The sequence below is a fragment of the Neomonachus schauinslandi genome, chromosome 15, assembly GCF_002201575.2.
Source record: "Neomonachus schauinslandi chromosome 15, ASM220157v2, whole genome shotgun sequence".
NCBI classification, from domain to species: Eukaryota; Metazoa; Chordata; class Mammalia; order Carnivora; family Phocidae; genus Neomonachus; species Neomonachus schauinslandi.
The window spans coordinates 25,002,402-25,021,257 of record NC_058417.1 but is presented as its reverse complement, the minus strand read 5'-3'; the positions used below and the strand labels follow the sequence as shown (position 1 = coordinate 25,021,257).

General features: G+C 35.7%; 1 protein-coding gene across 1 annotated transcript in view; it reads right to left on the bottom strand.

Moving 5' to 3' along the window:
- Positions 1 to 18,856, bottom strand: part of BCAS3 (BCAS3 microtubule associated cell migration factor) — a 602,596-nt gene that overhangs the window by 389,556 nt on the left and 194,184 nt on the right. The window contains exon 13 of the mRNA XM_044921944.1: positions 17,256 to 17,349. Within this exon, the coding sequence (XP_044777879.1) occupies positions 17,256 to 17,349 (94 nt within the window). The remainder of the gene's footprint in view (positions 1 to 17,255; positions 17,350 to 18,856) is intronic.

The following is an 18,856-nucleotide window of genomic DNA, read 5'->3' as shown; positions in this document are numbered from 1 at the left end:
TCCCGCATCGGGCTCCCTGCTCGGCAGGGAGTCTGCTTCTCCCTCTGGCCCTCCCCACTCTCATGTGCTCTCTCTCATTCTCTCTGTCTCAAATAAATAAATAAAATCTTTAAAAAAAAAAAAGTCGGTTTTCGAGCTCACTTATTTTATAACTTACTATTTCTATCTTCTTGCGTTTTTAGGAGTTTCAAGTTAAGTGTCCAAACATCTTCACTGGAATAATTAATTTGTTTTCTTCCTTTCACTTTGCATCATGTAATATTTAGGATTCTGAAAACATCTTTGGCCATATCCAACGGATTTTCATATTAAATATTCTAATACTCATTGTTTTCAATAGTCTTTTCATCCAAGAGACATATAGGAAAGTGGTGCATGTCTATGTATTTTTATTTTTCCAAGTGGTTGAATACATTTTTTGTCAGATGCCAAAATAGTTTTTAAGCTTTATTAATCTTCATTAATGGACAATTTATTTACAATAAATATGTACTCATTTTAAAACAGTTTGATGAGTCTGACAAGTACATCATCAAGATAGAGCACATGCAGGGCGCCTGGGTGGCTCAGTTGGTTAAGCGACTGCCTTCGGCTCAGGTCATGATCCTGGACTCCCGGGATCGAGTCCCGCATCGGGCTCCCTGCTCAGCAGGGAGTCTGCTTCTCCCTCTGACCCTCCTCCCTCTCATGCTCTCTGTCTCTCATTCTCTCTCTCTCAAATAAATAAATAAAATCTTTAAAAAAAAAAAAAAAAGATAGAGCACATGCGAAAAAAATTCCCTTGTGTCCACTTGCAGTCCATCCCCTCCCCATTGTGTGGCCCCAGGCAACCACTGACTGGCTTTCTGTCATTATGAATTAATATTGCCTACTTTAGAATTCCATGTAAATGGAGTCACACAACATCTTGTTAAACCTACTGCTGTGGCTAACAGTACTACCTTCGTTTATTTATATTACTGGGCAGTATTCCATTATACAGGTATATGATCATTTATATATCCATTCAGCAGTTGTTTCTAGTTTTTGGCTATTGTGAAACAAACTCCTGTGTGAACGTATGTTTTTATTCTTCTTAGGTGAATATGTAGAACTGCTGGCTCATGTGTATGTTTAACTTGATTTAAAAAAAAAAAAGAAAAAACTGAAAATGTTCATCCAAAGTGGCTGTATCATTTTAACTTTCCCATGAGCTCCATAACTCATTAGCATTTGGTACTGTCAGTCTTTTAAAATTTTAACCATCTCAGTGAGTATTTGGTGATTTCTTATGGTTTTAGTATGCCATATTCCTTAATGATCAGTGATGTTGATTAGCTTTCTGTGTATTAAATGGCTATTTGCATATTTTCTTTTGTGACATGATTGTTCAAATCTTTTGCCCAACATTTTTAACTGTTTTGTCTTTTCATTACATATATATATTTATGCCTATGATCTATGACTATATACATATATAATACTTTCTCCCAGTTTATGGCACCCCACCTCATTTACTTGACCACATCTTTGCCAAGGTCCTTAATTTAATGAAGGCCAATTTTATGGTTTGTGTTTTTGGTGCCTTATCTAAAACATCTTTCTCTATCCCTCCTGGGTCACAATGATATAATCCTTCTGTTTTCTCTTTGAAGGCTTAGTTTAAGCTTTTAAATTAAGTCTATGATCAATTTAGAGTTCGTTTTTGTGTATGGTGTTAAGTAAAAGTTTATTTTTTTCCCAAGTGGATATCCCAGTTGTTCAGCACCATTGTTGAGACAACTATACTATCCACATTGAATTACTTACTATTTTGGTCCAATATCAGGTGACCATGTGTATGTGATAAATTTTTGGATTCTATTCCATCCATCTATAACTATATTTGCCCCAAACCATCCTTTCTAGATTACTATACACTTAGAGTAGGTCACCCACCTTTTTCCAGATTGATTTGACTATGGTAGATCCTTTGAATGTCTATATAATTTTAGAATAAGTTTGTGTTGATTACTTTTGGTTTAACCATTCACTTTTAATAAAGTGAACCATTAGTGGACAATATTAACACAAAATACTAATAGGACATCAAGGCATAAAGTGATTAAATATTTTTACAAAAAGATAATTTTCTTTCATAACTGAATGATTTTTCTTACCCGACCATATTGTAATATCACAACATGGAGAGTCCTTACAATGGCAAAAATGTAAAATTTTTAGATAAAGTAGAAGAACTGGGAAGATAAGGAAGTATTGTTTGGGAAGATTAATCTGACTCCTAACTTTATTCAGGAAAACAACACATCATACAGTTTCAGAGTTTTATAACTCTGAGGACCTTAGAAATAGCATGCCTGACTTCAATTAATAGATATGATTACTGAAACCCACAGTGAGAAAATCAAAATTAAAAGTCTAAAAAGTATTAGCTTGTGTTGTCTACTATTAGTACCAATACAACATTACTGACCTCAGAGAAGAATTATAAACACAGATACACACACACATACAACTATCACAGACAATCACTGCTAAAAGTTCATAATAAAATACATTTCAAATTGAGGCTAATAGGAATTTGGTAGACAGGGGAGAGGGAAAAAAAAAAAAGTAAAATATCATGAAAAGCAGAAGACAGAAGGAGAAGTAAAGAGGATATGATATGATGCAGATCAGTCTGCTTGGAACAGATATTTTATGTATTAGGACTACAAAATATAATTTGAAAGGTAAATTTGGAAATTAGGTATTACCAAAGGAATGCCTTCTATGTACTTCAGAGATGTGTAAAACAGAACTTTTTAACTTTTTGGGTAGAGCTTATGCAGGGTGGGTGTGTGTGTGTGTGTGTGTGTGTGTACCAAGCTATATACTTAACATTCATGCAATCTACATTATGTAAGCTACAGTTCAATAAAAATGAAGACAAACCAAAACAAAAATAAGGGTAAGAGAACAAGATAAAATCGGTGGTATTATAGAGAGTGAATGAATGGAGAGAGAGAAAAGACAGATGCTAAACAGAGCAGTTAGAAAGTTAAAATCCTGCCCCTATGGGGCAGGGGAGGAGGGGGACACAATAAAACCTAAAAACACAGCAATCAGAGAGGGATGCATAACAAATACAGATACATGGTGAGGGGTCAAGAAAGAGGTCAATGAGTCTCAGATGTGCAGCTTGGCCAAATGGGTGGTCAAAGCACCACGAATCATATATTCCAGAGCATACATACGACACTCTAACAGACTTCAGTCAAGGTTCTAGCAGGGTAGATCAGAAACTATGTAACAATTATTAGATGAAAAATAAAAGTGTTAATCATTTAGCATTTTTATTTTGGGTATATTTGCAAATAGGTCAAATATTAGCAAATTACCAAGTGTCTCTGGAAATTAGATTTCATTACCTATCTGCACTATTTCAAAACATGACTTCTTAACTACATTTCAAAAAGACTATTTATAAGAACAACCACTGACATACAACAAAGATTACTGGGCACCAAGGTAGGGATTCTTTGCACAACCTCACTCTACATATCTGTATCTATATAGATAAATGTAATGGCTTCTTAGCCCATCAGAAAGATATGGCTTGGGGGGCACCTGGGTGGCTCAATCGGTTAAGCATCTGACTCTTTTTTTTTTTTTTTAAAGATTTTATTTATTTATTTAACAGAGAGAGAGAGCACAAGTAGGCAGAGCACAAGCAGAGGCAGAGGGAGGAGCAGGCTCTCCCCTGAGCAGGGAGCCTGATGTGGGGCTCGATCCCAGGACCCTGGGATCATGACCTGAGCCGAAGGCAACAGCTTAACTGACTGAGCCACTCAGGTGCCCCAAGCATCTGACTCTTGATTTCAGCTCATGTCATGATCTCAGGATTGTGAGATCGAGCCCTGTGTCAGGCTCTGCCTGAGGTTCTTTCCCTCTCCCTCTCCTTCTGCTCTCCCCCCTCTCTCTTTCTCTCTCAAATAAATAAATATCTTTAAAAAAAAAAAAAGAAATGACTTGAATAAAGAGACCAAAAACAACAACAACCATCAAAATTTCCCACAAAACAATCAAAGCAACAAAGGGAAAACCAAAAGATCAGTTCATTTTAAATTAAATAATAATTTTATTCTCTTCTATACTGTTGGTACTCTGAATTGTTGTGGTTTTTTTGTTTGTTTGTTTTTGTAAAACCCATTATATTAATTCTGAATACTGATATGGACTACTGTTTTTACATGTTTCTTTTCATCATCCGTTCCAGCACCCAGTCCCCATTCCCATCCCTTCCCATCATAAGTACCCACCCTATTGGATGTAACGTATGTCCTTTGAAATATATGTATCCTTGAGAAATATTTGCACTGTTTTCAGAGCAATGTTCAAAATAATTAACATATGGCAAGAGTATAGACAAATCTGAACGAGAACACTGAAACAAGCCTGAACCCAGGGAAGGGCCAGAACATTCTGGAGGAGAGGAAATGGGGAGGGACCACAAATATTCAAGTACTTCACTGCTTAACAACCAGTGAAGCTGTCCTGATAAGCAAAAGTTTAATTCACCGTTGGCTACTTTGCATCTATGTACTTGACTATAGATATTCTTCTTTACCTTCTTCCAAATTTAATACCGGATTTCTACCGTTATAGTTACATCTGTTACAGGTAGTATAGTGTTACAGGTATGTGTGTGTATATACATGTTTGCTTAACATTCTACATAGCATATATATATATGTATTCACATCTTTCATTAGTTCGTTTAGTGCTAACTGAGCACCTTTGTTTAATTAACTAGAAATATTATGGCAGTCATGGTGGGGAAGGAGACGGGCTCCTCCTTACTAGTGGACGCCCAGGACCCGGGGCTACATTAGGACTTTCATGGGCTTTGGGCATTTTTGCTTTTATGGGCCCCCTCTTCAATGAAAAAATATTTAAAATTATATTTTATGATTACAGTTGCTGGTTTTAAACATATATTAAAGTATCCCATTAGCTTAAAAGATTTTTTTTGAAAGATTTTATTTATTTATTTGAGAGCGAGAATGAGAGAGAGAGAGCATGAGAGGGGGGAGGGTCAGAGGGAGAAGCAGACTCCCTGCCGAGCAGGGAGCCGATGCGGGACTCCATCCCGGGACTCCAGGATCATGACCTGAGCCGAAGGCAGTCGCTTAACCAACTGAGCCACCCAGGCGCCCCAAAAGATTTTTTTTTTTTGCTTTTTTTAAGCATTCTGGTGGGACCACAATACTAGCGTGGGCCCTGGGTATGATGCCTACTGTACTTCATGGTAAATCGAACCTGCAAAGTTACCACTGACTCTCATACAAGTCCTGTGCCACAATGAACATAGAGCAAAGAGAACAAATTCTTCAGGGAGTAATCCATTACATGAGTAAAACACGTCATTTTATGAGATGATGACAGAGGAGAGTAACTACAAATAGAATGGAAACAGCTCCTTCTTCGGGGAAAAAAAAATAAAAGCAATAAACTCTTCAAGCTGCCTTTGCATTGTTAGTGATACAGTATAAGTGACTGGCAGTAATAAACCAGCAGCTGTCAGATGAGAGGAAAAATCTGAAGCCACATAATTCTGTAAATCTCTGAGGCATTATATAGGTTAACAAAAACCAAGATAAGGTATTTTTCTGACCACTCACTGTGATCAATGGGGAAAACTCTGTGCAAAAGAAAAAAAAAAAAATCCAACCTAAACTTTTTAAATTATTAACCCAAGACCATCATCACCTTTCAATATATAGCATTTAATTACCCAGAAAAATTTCAAGTCTGTTAAAGATGCAGTCAAGCATCCAAAGAGGTACATGTTTAATCTACTTTACTACAGACCCAACATTCATTTTCCTCTTATTAATGGATGGAAAAGCAATTTCCCTGCCAAGGAAGGGCAATTATTTAAAATGTAGATGTGCTGTACTTCACAGCTCTCAGCTACTCAGCTGGCAGAAATAACGCCTCTGGAAAACAGATCAATTATTTACCAAACTAAAGACAACAGGTCTATTTTAGAAATGTCAGGCTTACTGCAGGGAGTTGAGTATTTCATTATTCTATTTCTAATTTCCAATTAAATTAATAAAAAATACTTGCCTTTTTTATGTCAAAGACAATATACTTAATAATATGCCAATCTAGTGTACTTAGTTACACAAATATGATATATTTTCCACAAGATATTTTTAACATATATGTTATATATTTCAATCTTAAGTTTAAGTGATATGTTTCTTCATTTAATACAATTTGCCATCAGGGATCACTCCCACAGTTTAGGGGAAAAGACAATTCTTGCTCAAACCACAAATGAGAAATAACTTGGTTTTATTCAACAAATGAGTAATTACATTGAATTAATGCCTTATCTCTGCCCTGCCATAGTTTTTCCATGATTGTAATGATAGAAAAAAATTAATTAATGTAATTATTCAGGTGAAAATTATGGGCGATGTGAAAATTACCAGACTAATAATAAATAATACCTGGGGACAAAGTAAAAGCTTACCTCTAGCAGAAAACATGTTCAAAGGATACTCTCAGGTATAAATAAATTTAAACTAGGATAAGGTAGGTTAATAATAATAAAAACAATGCCAGCTACACTTTGTGAGGTCTCACTATGTTTTTGGTATTGTTTTAGGCACCATTATCACCCCTCATTTCATTGATGAGCAAACCGAAGTTGTGGGGATGACCCAAGCAGATTAAGTAACTTGCCCAATTAAGTGGCAAGGTGGGGGGGGCATGACATTTTATTTAGAGTCAGGCAGGTCTTCACAAAATGATATTTAAAGGGACTCAAGAGATAAATAGGAGTTACCCCAGTAAAAAGAGGATTTCAGGCAGACGGAAAAGGATGTAACATGTTTAAGGAGAAAAATAGTGTGGCTAAATGTTGGAGGGAAAAGGTAGGAGAACAGGTTGAAGCAGTAAAGTTGTGCTGGGTTATAATACTTTTAGACAGCACAATACAAGATGACAGTATCATTAACATTTAACATTTCTTCCAAAATATTTGAGTATCTTAAAAATGGAAGTAAACACATGGAAAAAGTATGATATAACAATCACAAACAGAAGAACCTAGAATTGGGCTGTGACCAAATAAGATTTTTTAAAAACTAAGAGTAACTGAATGATTCTTAGATCTACTGTTATGAACTCAGTATTTGTGCAGCCACCAAATTCCTATATTGAAAGTCTTAGAAACCCAGGCTATATTTGGAGATGGGACCTTTAAGGAAGTAATTAAGTTTAAATAAGGTGATAGGGTGAGACCCTGATCTGATATGATTAGTGTCCTTATAAGAAGAGCCATCACAAACCCTTGTATACTACTGGTGGGAATGGAAACTGGTGCAAGCACTGTGGAAAACAATATGGAAGCTCCTCAAAAAAATTAATAATAGGGGCGCCTGGGTGGCTCAGTCGTTAAGCGTCTGCCTTCGGCTCAAGTCATGATCACAGGGTCCTGGGATCGAGCCCCGCATCGGGCTCCCTGCTCGGCGGGAAGCCTGCTTCTCCCTCTCCCACTCCCCCTGCTTGTGTTCCCTCTCTCGCTGTGTCTCTCTCTGTCAAATAAATAAAATAAAAAAAAAGAATTAATAATAGAACACCCATATGATACATGCACCCCTATGTATAGTGCAGCATTATTTATAATAGCCAAGATATGGAAGCAACCTAAGTGTCCATCGATACATGAGTGGATAAAGATGTTATATAAACTTATATATAAAATAAGGAATATTACTCAGCTATAAAAAAGAATGAGATTTTGCCATTTGCAACATGGGTCTAGAGGGTTACTATGCTAAGTGAAATAAGTCAGAAAGAGAACTACCATAAATCCCACTTAAATGTAGAATCTAAAAAAATGAAACAAATGAACAAATAAACAAAAAACAGACTCTTAAATTAGGAGAACAAACTGATGGTTGCCAGAGGGGAGGGGAGGGGAGGGGGATGAGCAGAAGAGATAAAGGTTAAGAGGTACAAACCTCCAGTTATAAAATAAGTCAGGGACATGAAAAATGCAGCATAAGGAATATAGCCAATAATATTGTAATAACATTGTATGGTGACAGATGGTAACTACACTTATCATGGTGAGCACTAAGTAAGGTACAGAATTGTCAAATCAAGATGTTACACACCTGCAACTAATATAACATTGTATGTCAATTATACTTCAATTTAAAGAAAGAACAAAAATTAAAATTAAAATTAAATAAAAATTTAAAAAGAGAGAAAGAGACCACGGAACTTTCTCTCTCTCCCTGCTCCCCTGCACCAAAGAAAAGCCATGTGAAGACACACTGACAAGGGAAGGTGACTATTTGTTAGCCAGGAAGAAACATCTCACTAGAAGCCAAATCAGCTGGAATCTTGTTCTTGGACTTCTAGCCTCCAGAACTGTGAGAAAAAAAAATTTCTGTTGTTTAAGCCACCCAGCCTATGGTATTTTGCTACGGCAACCCAAGCTAATACATGTACACAGGTTACTGTCTATATCTAGTGGTCCTTGAGAACATTTTACCTGCTCCAATGACCAGCAAAGAGGATTTGGGGTTGAATTTGTAAAATCAAAAGAGACTGTTGCTGTTACCCTATAACAAAAACAAAACTGATAAAAAACAAAACCAAAGTTCTTTAAAAATCTACTTGTAAGTTCAATACAAAAAACATAAAGAAAATTAGTTTCTCTTACATCAGGCAGAACAGCAGAAGGAAAAAAAATCCACAATATGTGAGGGTAAGAAGAACTCAGCAACCTTTTCAAAAACTTTCAATGGCTCCATCTGAGCTGACACCACAAATTAGAACGCTGCCCCCAAAAAGTACAACTCTGTACCCAACTAATTGAGAGGATCAAGATTAATAATGTTAAATGGAACACCTGGGTGGCTCAGTCAGTTAAGCATCTGCCTTCAGCTCAGGTCATGATTTCGGGGTCCTGGGATCGAGCCCCGCATCGGGCTCCATGCTCAATGGTGGGGTCTGCCTCTCCTTCTCTCTCGCTCTCTCTCTGTGCACACGGGCTCTCTCTCTCTCAAATAAATAAATCTTTTTAAAAAGATTAATAATGCTAAAAGCTGTGAACAAAGAAAGAGAGCTGACAGTTGCTAGCAATTAAATAGACACCTGTCAAACTAACCTATCCTATCTAGTTAAAACATTCCTGAAAATTATGGGCAAAATACAGATATTTCCATACAGAAAAAAGCTAAAAAGCCATCTTCATCAGAGAATCCAGAAATATCCCACAGAAGTATGTTACTTTAATGAGAAAAGTGCAAAAGAAATTCAATGGAGGGCGCCTGGGTGGCTCAGTTGGTTAAGCGACTGCCTTCGGCTCAGGTCATGATCCTGGAGTCCCGGGATCAAGTCCCGCATTGGGCTCCCTGCTCAGCGGGGAGTCTGCTTCTCCCTCTGACCCTCCTCCCTCTCGTGCTCTCTGTCTCTCATTCTCTCTGTCTCAAATAAATAAATAAAATCTTTAAAAAAAAAAAAGAAATTCAATGGAGAAAGAATGGGATCTTGAAAAAATGATGAAGTATTTGGATATCCATAGCCAAAAAACAAAAGCAAAAACACAAAACAAATGAACCATGACCTAATCCAATACATTATACAAAAACTAACACAAAATGGGGGACCTGGGTGGCACAGTCGTTTTAAGTGTTCAACTCCTGACTTTGGCTCAGGTCATGATCTAAGGGTCATGAGATCAAGCCCCGCATCGGGCCCCGAGCTGGGCATGGAGCCTGCGTAAGATTCTCTCTCCCTCGGGCGCCTGGGTGGCTCAGTTGGTTAAGCGACTGTCTTCAGCTCAGGTCATGATCCTGGAGTCCCGGGATCGAGTCCCGCATCGGGCTCCCTGCTCGGCAGGGAGTCTGCTTCTCCCTCTGACCCTCCTCCCTCTCATGCTCTCTGTCTCTCATTCTCTCTGTCTCAAATAAATAAACAAAATCTTTAAAAAATTAAAAAATAAAATAAAAAAAAAGATTCTCTCTCCCTCTCCCCCTGCCCCCCCGCAAAAAAACTAACACAAAATGATAAATTTAAATATAAAATGTAAAACAAGAAAACTATTAGAAAATCACATAGGAGAAAAATCTTCAGGTCCCAGTTTGGTGCACATATTTTAGGCATGAACACGAAAACCCAACTAATTCTTTTTTTATTGATTTGACAAAAAGTAAATAATTTTGCTCAGCAAAAGACCCTGCTAAAAAGATAAAAATACAAACTCCTCACTGGGAAAAAAAATCTCCAAATCACCTCTATTACCCATATCTAACAGTATTTATAAAATAAAAAATAGTGAGAATAGCAAATACCTGCAAGGATGCAGAGAAAGCATGTCTAGGGGATTAAAGGAAAGTATGAGAACTACGTCTCACCAAGTAGAGGATATCAATAAAGAGATAATATTATAAAAAAGAAACAAATAGAAATTCTGGAATTCAAAAGTACAATAACTTCAATAGAGGGGCTCAAATAGCAAATTTGAACCTGGCAGAAGAAATCAACTGAGATTATCTAGTTTGAGACAAAAAGAATGAAGAAAAATGAACAGAGCCCCTGAGACCTATAAGACACCATCAAGAAGATTAATCGATGAGTAGCAAAGAAGGAAAAAGAGGCAGAAAAAATGTTCAAAGAAATAATAACTGAGAAGTCCCAAACACAATGAAAAACGTTTAGGCAATGAAACTAATCGGTAGGATACTACAGAGGTAGGTATTTGTCAATTTTAATTTGTCAAGACACAGAGAATGTGTGAACACCAAGAATGAACCCTAAGGTAAACGACAGACTTTGGTTGATAATGATGTGTCAATAAAGGCTCATCATCTGTAACTATACTACCGCTGTGGTGTGGAATGTCAGTAGTATGGGCAGTCTGGGGTGAGGGCAGGATTATATGAGAGTTCTCTGTACTTCCCAATTTTGCTGTGAACCTGAAACTGCTCGAAAAAATAAAGTTCATTAATTTAAAAAAAAAAAAAAGCTCTCTAGAAAACGTTACTCATTGTGTATTTAAATCATTAAAAGCAAGAAATTTACACCACCCAAAGTGAAATCTGTCCAGATTTAAGCATTGGAGGTCTCTCTGGCACTTCCAACCTAATCATAAATGTTGCCACTAAAATATTTGTTTTAATTCAGGACTCAGAGTCACAGCTAATAAACAAGAATGGGAAGGAGAAATTGAAAAACAAACTGCGTGCAGCTGCTGAACTACAAGTTTCACAACACTATTTAATGGCAGCCCTTAATTTCTTTGCTGAATAGGCCCCATACAAGACCAAATGGCATACCACACAGTCAAACAACCTACATTTTCTCCGTAGGAGAAATGGAGTGTTATTTCATCGTGTACATTTTACATTGCTTCTAAAATTTCCCAGAAGGAGGACAACGGGTCTGGTTTCTTCTTGAATTCTGATGTATGTCCAGGATATTTTAATAATTCTGTCATCCAAAAATATGCCTTTCTAAAAAAATAAAAGAGGCTAAGAAATTTATTTACATTCGTAAGTATAACAGGGATATGTTCAGGTAAAGTTGTTAGAGAAAGATCAGGTTTAAAAACAAAAATACACCATCAACATTTTTGTTACGTTTTGCTTTTTTTTTTAATGAACTTCCCTAAACTTGTAAAAAGTATTCTAACAAGCACTATTGTTATTATTGGCCACACTACATACCCCATGAAAAAGCCTTTAACCCAGTAAAAGAATTATTAGAGGAGCAAAACTGTTAAAACTCACTGATAGAAATAAATTTAGAAGCACGTATGGAAACACGTAAAGAAAAACTGGAAGGTGTTACTAGAGGATCTATAAGTTATATTTTGAAAAGGCCAAATTAAGTAAAAAAATCATAAGTACTGTGTTAAGGCCCACTTAAATTACATACCTTTCCACAAAATACCAACTGATAAAAGTTCAGAAGCTAATAAAACTAATTCAATCAGAGAGCAGAAAACTGTCTCATTTTATAACATAAGTAAATTTATTGGAGGATTTAAAGATCAATAGAAAGTACATCATTTGATCTCCCAAAAATATTTTTTAAAACTATAACATAAGTAACTAAAGGGGAAAATAACAACCACTAAGGTATCCATGCATTTACAAATGGCAATGCCAGCCTCTTGCTTCAAACATTTCATGTGTATGTAGGTGTATCTGTCTCAATCTAAGAGGGTTAAGATAAAATAAGAAATATAATACAGAAACTATACAAGCAAAATAAAATGTCACATAATCACAGGAGCTGGATAATCGTTAGCAGCCACAGCTGAATCCAATATCATTATATAAGAAACAACTCAGTCACCAGCTTAAAAAAAAAAAAAAGTCGAGGCTTTCAAATCAGTGAGAATTGAATCTTTTATAGACACACTCACTTATACTCAAGCCATAACAGTCATATTCTGAGTAGCAAAAATACTCAGAGCTGAACAGTAAATAACTAAGATGAATTGCAAGCAGTTGCATGAAATCTCCACAATCTTCTATGAAAGATTTTGCAAGCCAATTTTGTGAGTGGTTGCTGAGTTATGAACCCTCCATTTAATTCAAATATTTAAACAGGTACAAAGCATTTATAAAATGTTGCAGAAATGATGACACATTGAAAAATATATTTGCCACATAATAAACGGATGAGTCCACTGTATAGACTCTGCTCCACAATTGTCAAATGTGCCGTATTTTTCTTGCCTCATTCATTCAACTAATATTTATTTATATACCAGACACAGAATCATTATTCCCTAGCTAACTGTCTTTTAGGTTACAGATTAGAACTGACTTCCGTTGAAGAACGTTCCCCAGTAGTCGAAACCAAATTAATATTCATCTCCTGGCATTCTGTCCTTACTCCACAAAGGATTTTCCTTCCTTGTTTTAAGTCTCTATCACATCAGCAGATTCCATGACTAGGGAATGTCACTTCTTAACTCAATCACCAAGCCTGAGCCAGGCAATGTGAATGGCATCTCCAGTGAAAGTGCTAGCTTCCAATGTGTTTAGAAAGGTGAAATCACACCAAGCATAAACCTTTGGATAACAGGCTCTTAAACATTCTAGTGCCATGAACCTTTTTAGCAATATGGTGAAGCCTAGGAACATCTTTCTCAGAATAATATATTTTTAAGACAAAGTAAAATACTTGTGATTTTAAAAACTGACATGCAGAATATGTGCTTTTTGTTATATATTAAAATATAGGGTCTACCATAATTTTGAACCATAAGGAATATTGAAAGAATTATATAAATAAGGTAGAAATGATGTGAAAACATGTTATTTTTACTGCTCATAAACTCATCAGTACAGCTAATACTCCATTGGTTTATTTTACATATTCATAAGTGAAGGAAATTTTCATCAGAGATTAGAAAAAATAAAGATGTAGTTTTTTTCCTAAGTCGACATACTCTCTGAATTCTATCCATGGACCTCCCAGATCCTAGAGAGAAGTTAAGAAGCCTCATTTGAGATTCAAGAAAAAAAATAAAAGACATCTTGGGCGCCTGGGTGGCTCAGATGGTTAAGCGTCTGCCTTTTGCTCAGGTCATGATCCCAGGGTCCTGGGATCGAGTCCCACATCGGGCTCCCGGCTCAGTGGGGAGCCTGCTTCTCCCTCTGACCCTCTCCCCTCTCATGCTGTTTCTCTCTCGCTCGCTCTCTAAAAAATAAATAAAAATCTTTAAAAAAAAATAAATAAATAAAAAATAAAAGAGATCTTAAAACTCATAAAATAGTTCTCATAAAATGATCTTCCCTTCAAGAAATTACAACATTCAATGAGAGATTGACTTAAGAATACAACAGCAGAAGAATGTCAATTTATATGTTTTAAAGAGGTTATATACACACCAAAGGAATGATCTATAAAAGAAATAACTGATAAGCTGGACTTCATTAAAATTAAATAGTTCTGATCTTCAAAAAACACTTTCAAGAGAATAAGAAGACAGGGGCGCCTGGGTGGCTCAGTCGTTACGCATCTGCCTTCGGCTCAGGTCATGATCCCAGGTCCTGGGATCGAGCCCCGCATCGGGCTCCCTGCTCCACGGGAGGCCTGCTTCTCCCTCTCCCACTCCCCCTGCTTGTGTTCCCTCTCTCGCTATCTCTCTCTCTGTCAAATAAACAAACAAACAAACAAATAAATAAATAAATACATAAATCTTTTAAAAAAGAGAATAAGAAGACAAACCAAAGACTGCAAGGAAATATTTACAGAACACATATCTAACACCAGACTGTTATCCAAAATATACAAAGAACTCTTAAAAGTCAACAATTAAAAAATGAACCACCAGCGCCTGGGTGGCTCAGTCGCTGGGCGTCTGCCTTCGGCTCAGGTCATGATCCCAGGGTCCTGGGATCGAGCCCCACATCGGGCTCCCTGCTCTGCGGGAAGCCTGCTTCTCCCTCTCCCACTCCCCCTGCTTGTGTTCCTGCTCTCGCTATGTCTCTCTGTGTCAAATAAATAAAATGTTTAAAAAAAATGAACCACCCAATTAAAAATGGACAAAAGATCTGAACAGACACCTCATCAAAGAAGATACACAAATAGCAAATAAACTATGGTATGTCCACACAATGGAGTGTTATTCAGCACTAAAAAGAAATGAGCAATCAAGGCATGAAAAGACATGGCAGAGATTTAAATGCATATTAGTAAATGAAGGAAGCCAATCTGAAATGACTATATACAGTAAGATTCCAACTATGTGACATTCTGGAAAAACTGAAACTATGGAAACAGTAAAAAAGGATTACTGGTTGTGAAAGGCTGAGGGAGGGAGGGATGAACAAGAGCAAAGGGGATTCTAAGGGCAGTGAAACTATTCTGTATAGTACTATAATGGTGGATACATGCCATTGTATATTTGTCAAAACTGACAGAACGTAGACCACCAAGAGTGAACCCTAATGTAAAGCGGAACCCAGAGGATAGGTAGGGAAACAAGTATTTAAGGAAATGATTATCCCAAGATAAATTATATCATAGAGTTATACAACTAGTACATTAGGAACACAAAAAAAGTAGGTATAAATATAAAAATTATTAACCTTACCATAAAAACACAAATTTGGGAATTCAAATAGAAATCAAATAAAAAATGTACATCAAAATTATGAAATCATAGAAAACTGGTTTTCCAGAACTCATTGTTAGACAATGAAAGAAATAACTAAAATATTCTTTAGGTTATATAGGATGTTCTTATTTTAATGGAAAGCCACAGGCAGGAAAAAATACGGCTTCCAATGTCTGAAACACTCTGACTATGGTAATATGAAATATACATTAATACAAAGGAGATTTGACATAACAGATGGACTATCAAAATGAGTCATACTGGTTACTCCAAGTGGAGTGCTGTAAGTGACATAACTTCCAGATTGTTTCTTCAAATTTAACTTAATTCCCATAACATTCAGAACATTTCCATAAATCTTTGTCTTCATTAATTAAATCAATCCTACTGATCAACAATCACTGCAAAATCTTCCTCTCTATCAAAAATGACTAATTAAGATATTAGAAGGGAGATTATTCAAAATACTCTATATTATCCTCTTACCATCATTCTTTATTTGAAAAGATGAAAAGGGAAAAAAGATGGGTCTTTCCATCAATTTTAACTAATAGGATCATTTCTGCAGAATAAGATAAAAATGACAATCTCTTTAGATCCATCAACCAAAGGGGTAAGATCAGAAAAGATTATAAATTTGTGAAGATTATTTCAGCTCTGAAAGCAAAAGAGCAATTTTATCTTTTACTTAAAGTATTTTAAAAATAGCTCCACTAGAGTGGAATTATACCACTCTAAGTATTAAATCAATTCCTAACCATGAAAATTGGTAGAGAGAAAGAATTAAGCATGTATCTTGCCCTTTACACACACAAAAACTATGGTTCATTCCTGGTTGATGAGAAAAAACTCGTTTTTTTATAGAAGAACAGCAGTTAATCATGCAGAAAACATGATAGAATTAGAAAAACCACCATTCTACAGCCTTCCATGTAACAACGCTATTAAATAAAAAGTTGTTTCAGAAATGAAGCCAAAATAACACTCTACAGATTACTTGCTAATCTCCACAAGAAAAACCAGCTCCAAAATGTAGATATTTTGATGGGCTACTAACATATCCATGTGATCAAACACAGTATCATATTATATTATTTTGCAGGACACATTTTTGAGATAATTGGGAAATTTTAGATTATGGCTTGGATATTAGATAATATAATGTGTTAAATTTCTGAACTACAACATCTGGTTACATGGGAAAAGGTCCTATTCTTAGGAAATGTATGATTAATTTGTAGTCTGGTGAAATGTCATCAAATATGTAACTTAAATTCAAATCATTCAACAAAATACAACATGCCTATGTATATATATTACACATACATGGGTGTACAAGTATATAGATATATGTATACACATCTGTATACATATATATTTATTTATTATACATATGAAATGTGAACACCTACTTATTCACTTATTCATGGGTCATTATTATACTCTTTTAAATCTATTTTTTTACCATTTTGATGTATTTTTATTTTTATTTATTTTTTTATTATGTTATGTTAATCACCATACATTACATCATTAGTTTTTGATGTAGTGTTCCATGATTCATTGCTTGCGTACAACACCCAGTACTATCTTTTAAATCTATTTTTATGTTTGAAACCTTACATAACAAAAAGTTTGGAGAAAGAAAATGAAAAGTAGTAGGGCATTCCATATACTATAACATCTCTCCTTATCAAATGCCTTAAGGACAAGCAGAAAAACAGAAACTACCACCAAAAAACAGGCAAAAATACAAGTAGTTTATAATATGTTACAAAATGAAAAGGAAACTTGAAGTTACAAAGAAAGTACCACTTACATACATTAATATGTAGTCTGGAATATTGAAATTCTTGGCTTAATTATGATACAGAAATTAATGTAACTCAACAGCATTGTTTACCACCTTCTTGAGAGCAAAACTAATACTTAGAGGATTTCTAAATTTTTATTTTAAATTAATTCATTCAAGAACCACTTACTGAACACTACTTACTTTTCTGATATACACTGACCCATATAAGAAAAGTCAGATTCCATATTTAATATTTTCCATTTCTAAAAAAACTGGTTGAAAAACCCATGATATAAATGGCAAAAAAAAAAATTTTTTTAAAGGACATACCACTTGTATTAAACGCCATACAGCACACTGGTTTTTCATGAGCAGGAAAGTGGGCCACAATACCATCACTGTCAGAATCCTCGCTCACAAGCACCTTTACAGAAAGAAAAAAGGCAAATGGAAGTTAAGCTTTACTCACCAATCACTGAGCCTGAAGATATACACAGCTACACCACGACACCCCTGACCAAATAACATGCTTCCACTATATTGGAAGATTATTCTTGTCACTATAAGGTGAGAAGGTCCCTTTAGGAATGCGGAAAAGATATATGCCCCAGTAGATCAATCATATAAACTCTAGGAACAGTTGACTGGCTTTACTGTAAATGACAGAGACAATAATTTCTTGAAGTAGAGGTTCAGAAGAAAACAAAAAGCATAAAGTCAGCCATGGAGAGCTTCATCCAAAGAACATACAGTTCTTATTGTGTTATGGCCTGCTGGAAAATGCTTGCTCATGACTAGATCATTATCGGGTCATGATATTCAGACATAAAACATTTAATCTAGAAATATTTTTTAAGATTTTATTTATTTGTGAGAGAGAGAGGACACATGCGCGCAGCACAAGCAATGGGAGTGGCAGCCAGAGGGAGAAAGAGGATCCCTGCTGAGCAAGGAGCCTGATGCAGGACTCGATCCCAGGACCCTGAGCTGAAGGCAGATGCTTAACTGACTGAGCCACCCAGGCGCCCCTAAATAATCTAAAGTACACCAGGAACTAATCCTACACTGGCAACATTAATTTTTCTTTTAGTGTGAAGAGTTTTACAAAGGTATAATTCACATACCATAAAAGTTGCCTATTTTATAATTCAATGATTTTATACAGTACTATAACCATTACAACAATCCATTATATAGAAATGTCTGATTTGTCATCCTTTCCTATCTTAATGCTTTAATTTTCTTGCCTTATTGCTCTGACTCAAACCAGCAATTCAGTGAAGCCAGAGATTTATCAATTTTTTGTGCATAGATCATTGTTGCCATCTTAACAATATTTGAGTGTTCAGTTCAGTATGTTAAGTACATTCAGACTGTTGTGTAACAGATTTCTACAACTTTTTCATCTGCAACACTGAAACTCTATACCCACTAAACACTAATTCTTTCTCCTCCCTTCCTAGCCCTTGGTAACCACCTTTCTGTTTTGTTTCTATGATTTTGAGTATTTTAGAGAGTGAAAATAATGGAAAGAATAGATATTTGCACTTTTGTTACTGGCTTATTTCCTTTAGGAAAATGTCCTTAGGGTTTGTCCATGCTGTAACATGTCATGAGATTTCCCTCTATTTTAAGGCTGTATAATATTATTATATAGTACGTATATATCACATTTTTCTTTATCCATTCACCCAGCGATAGATATATGGATTGCTTCCACATCCTGATTACCATGAATATGCTGCAATGAACGTGGGTGTGTAAATATCTCTTCGAGATACTGCTCTGAATTCTTCTGCATATTAACCCAGAAGCCAGATTGCTGGATCATATAATTCTATTTTTAACTTTTTGAGGATCAATTTTGTTGATCTTTTCAAAGAACCAATTTTGGATTTTCCCCAATATTGCACTGTTTGCTATTTTTTTTT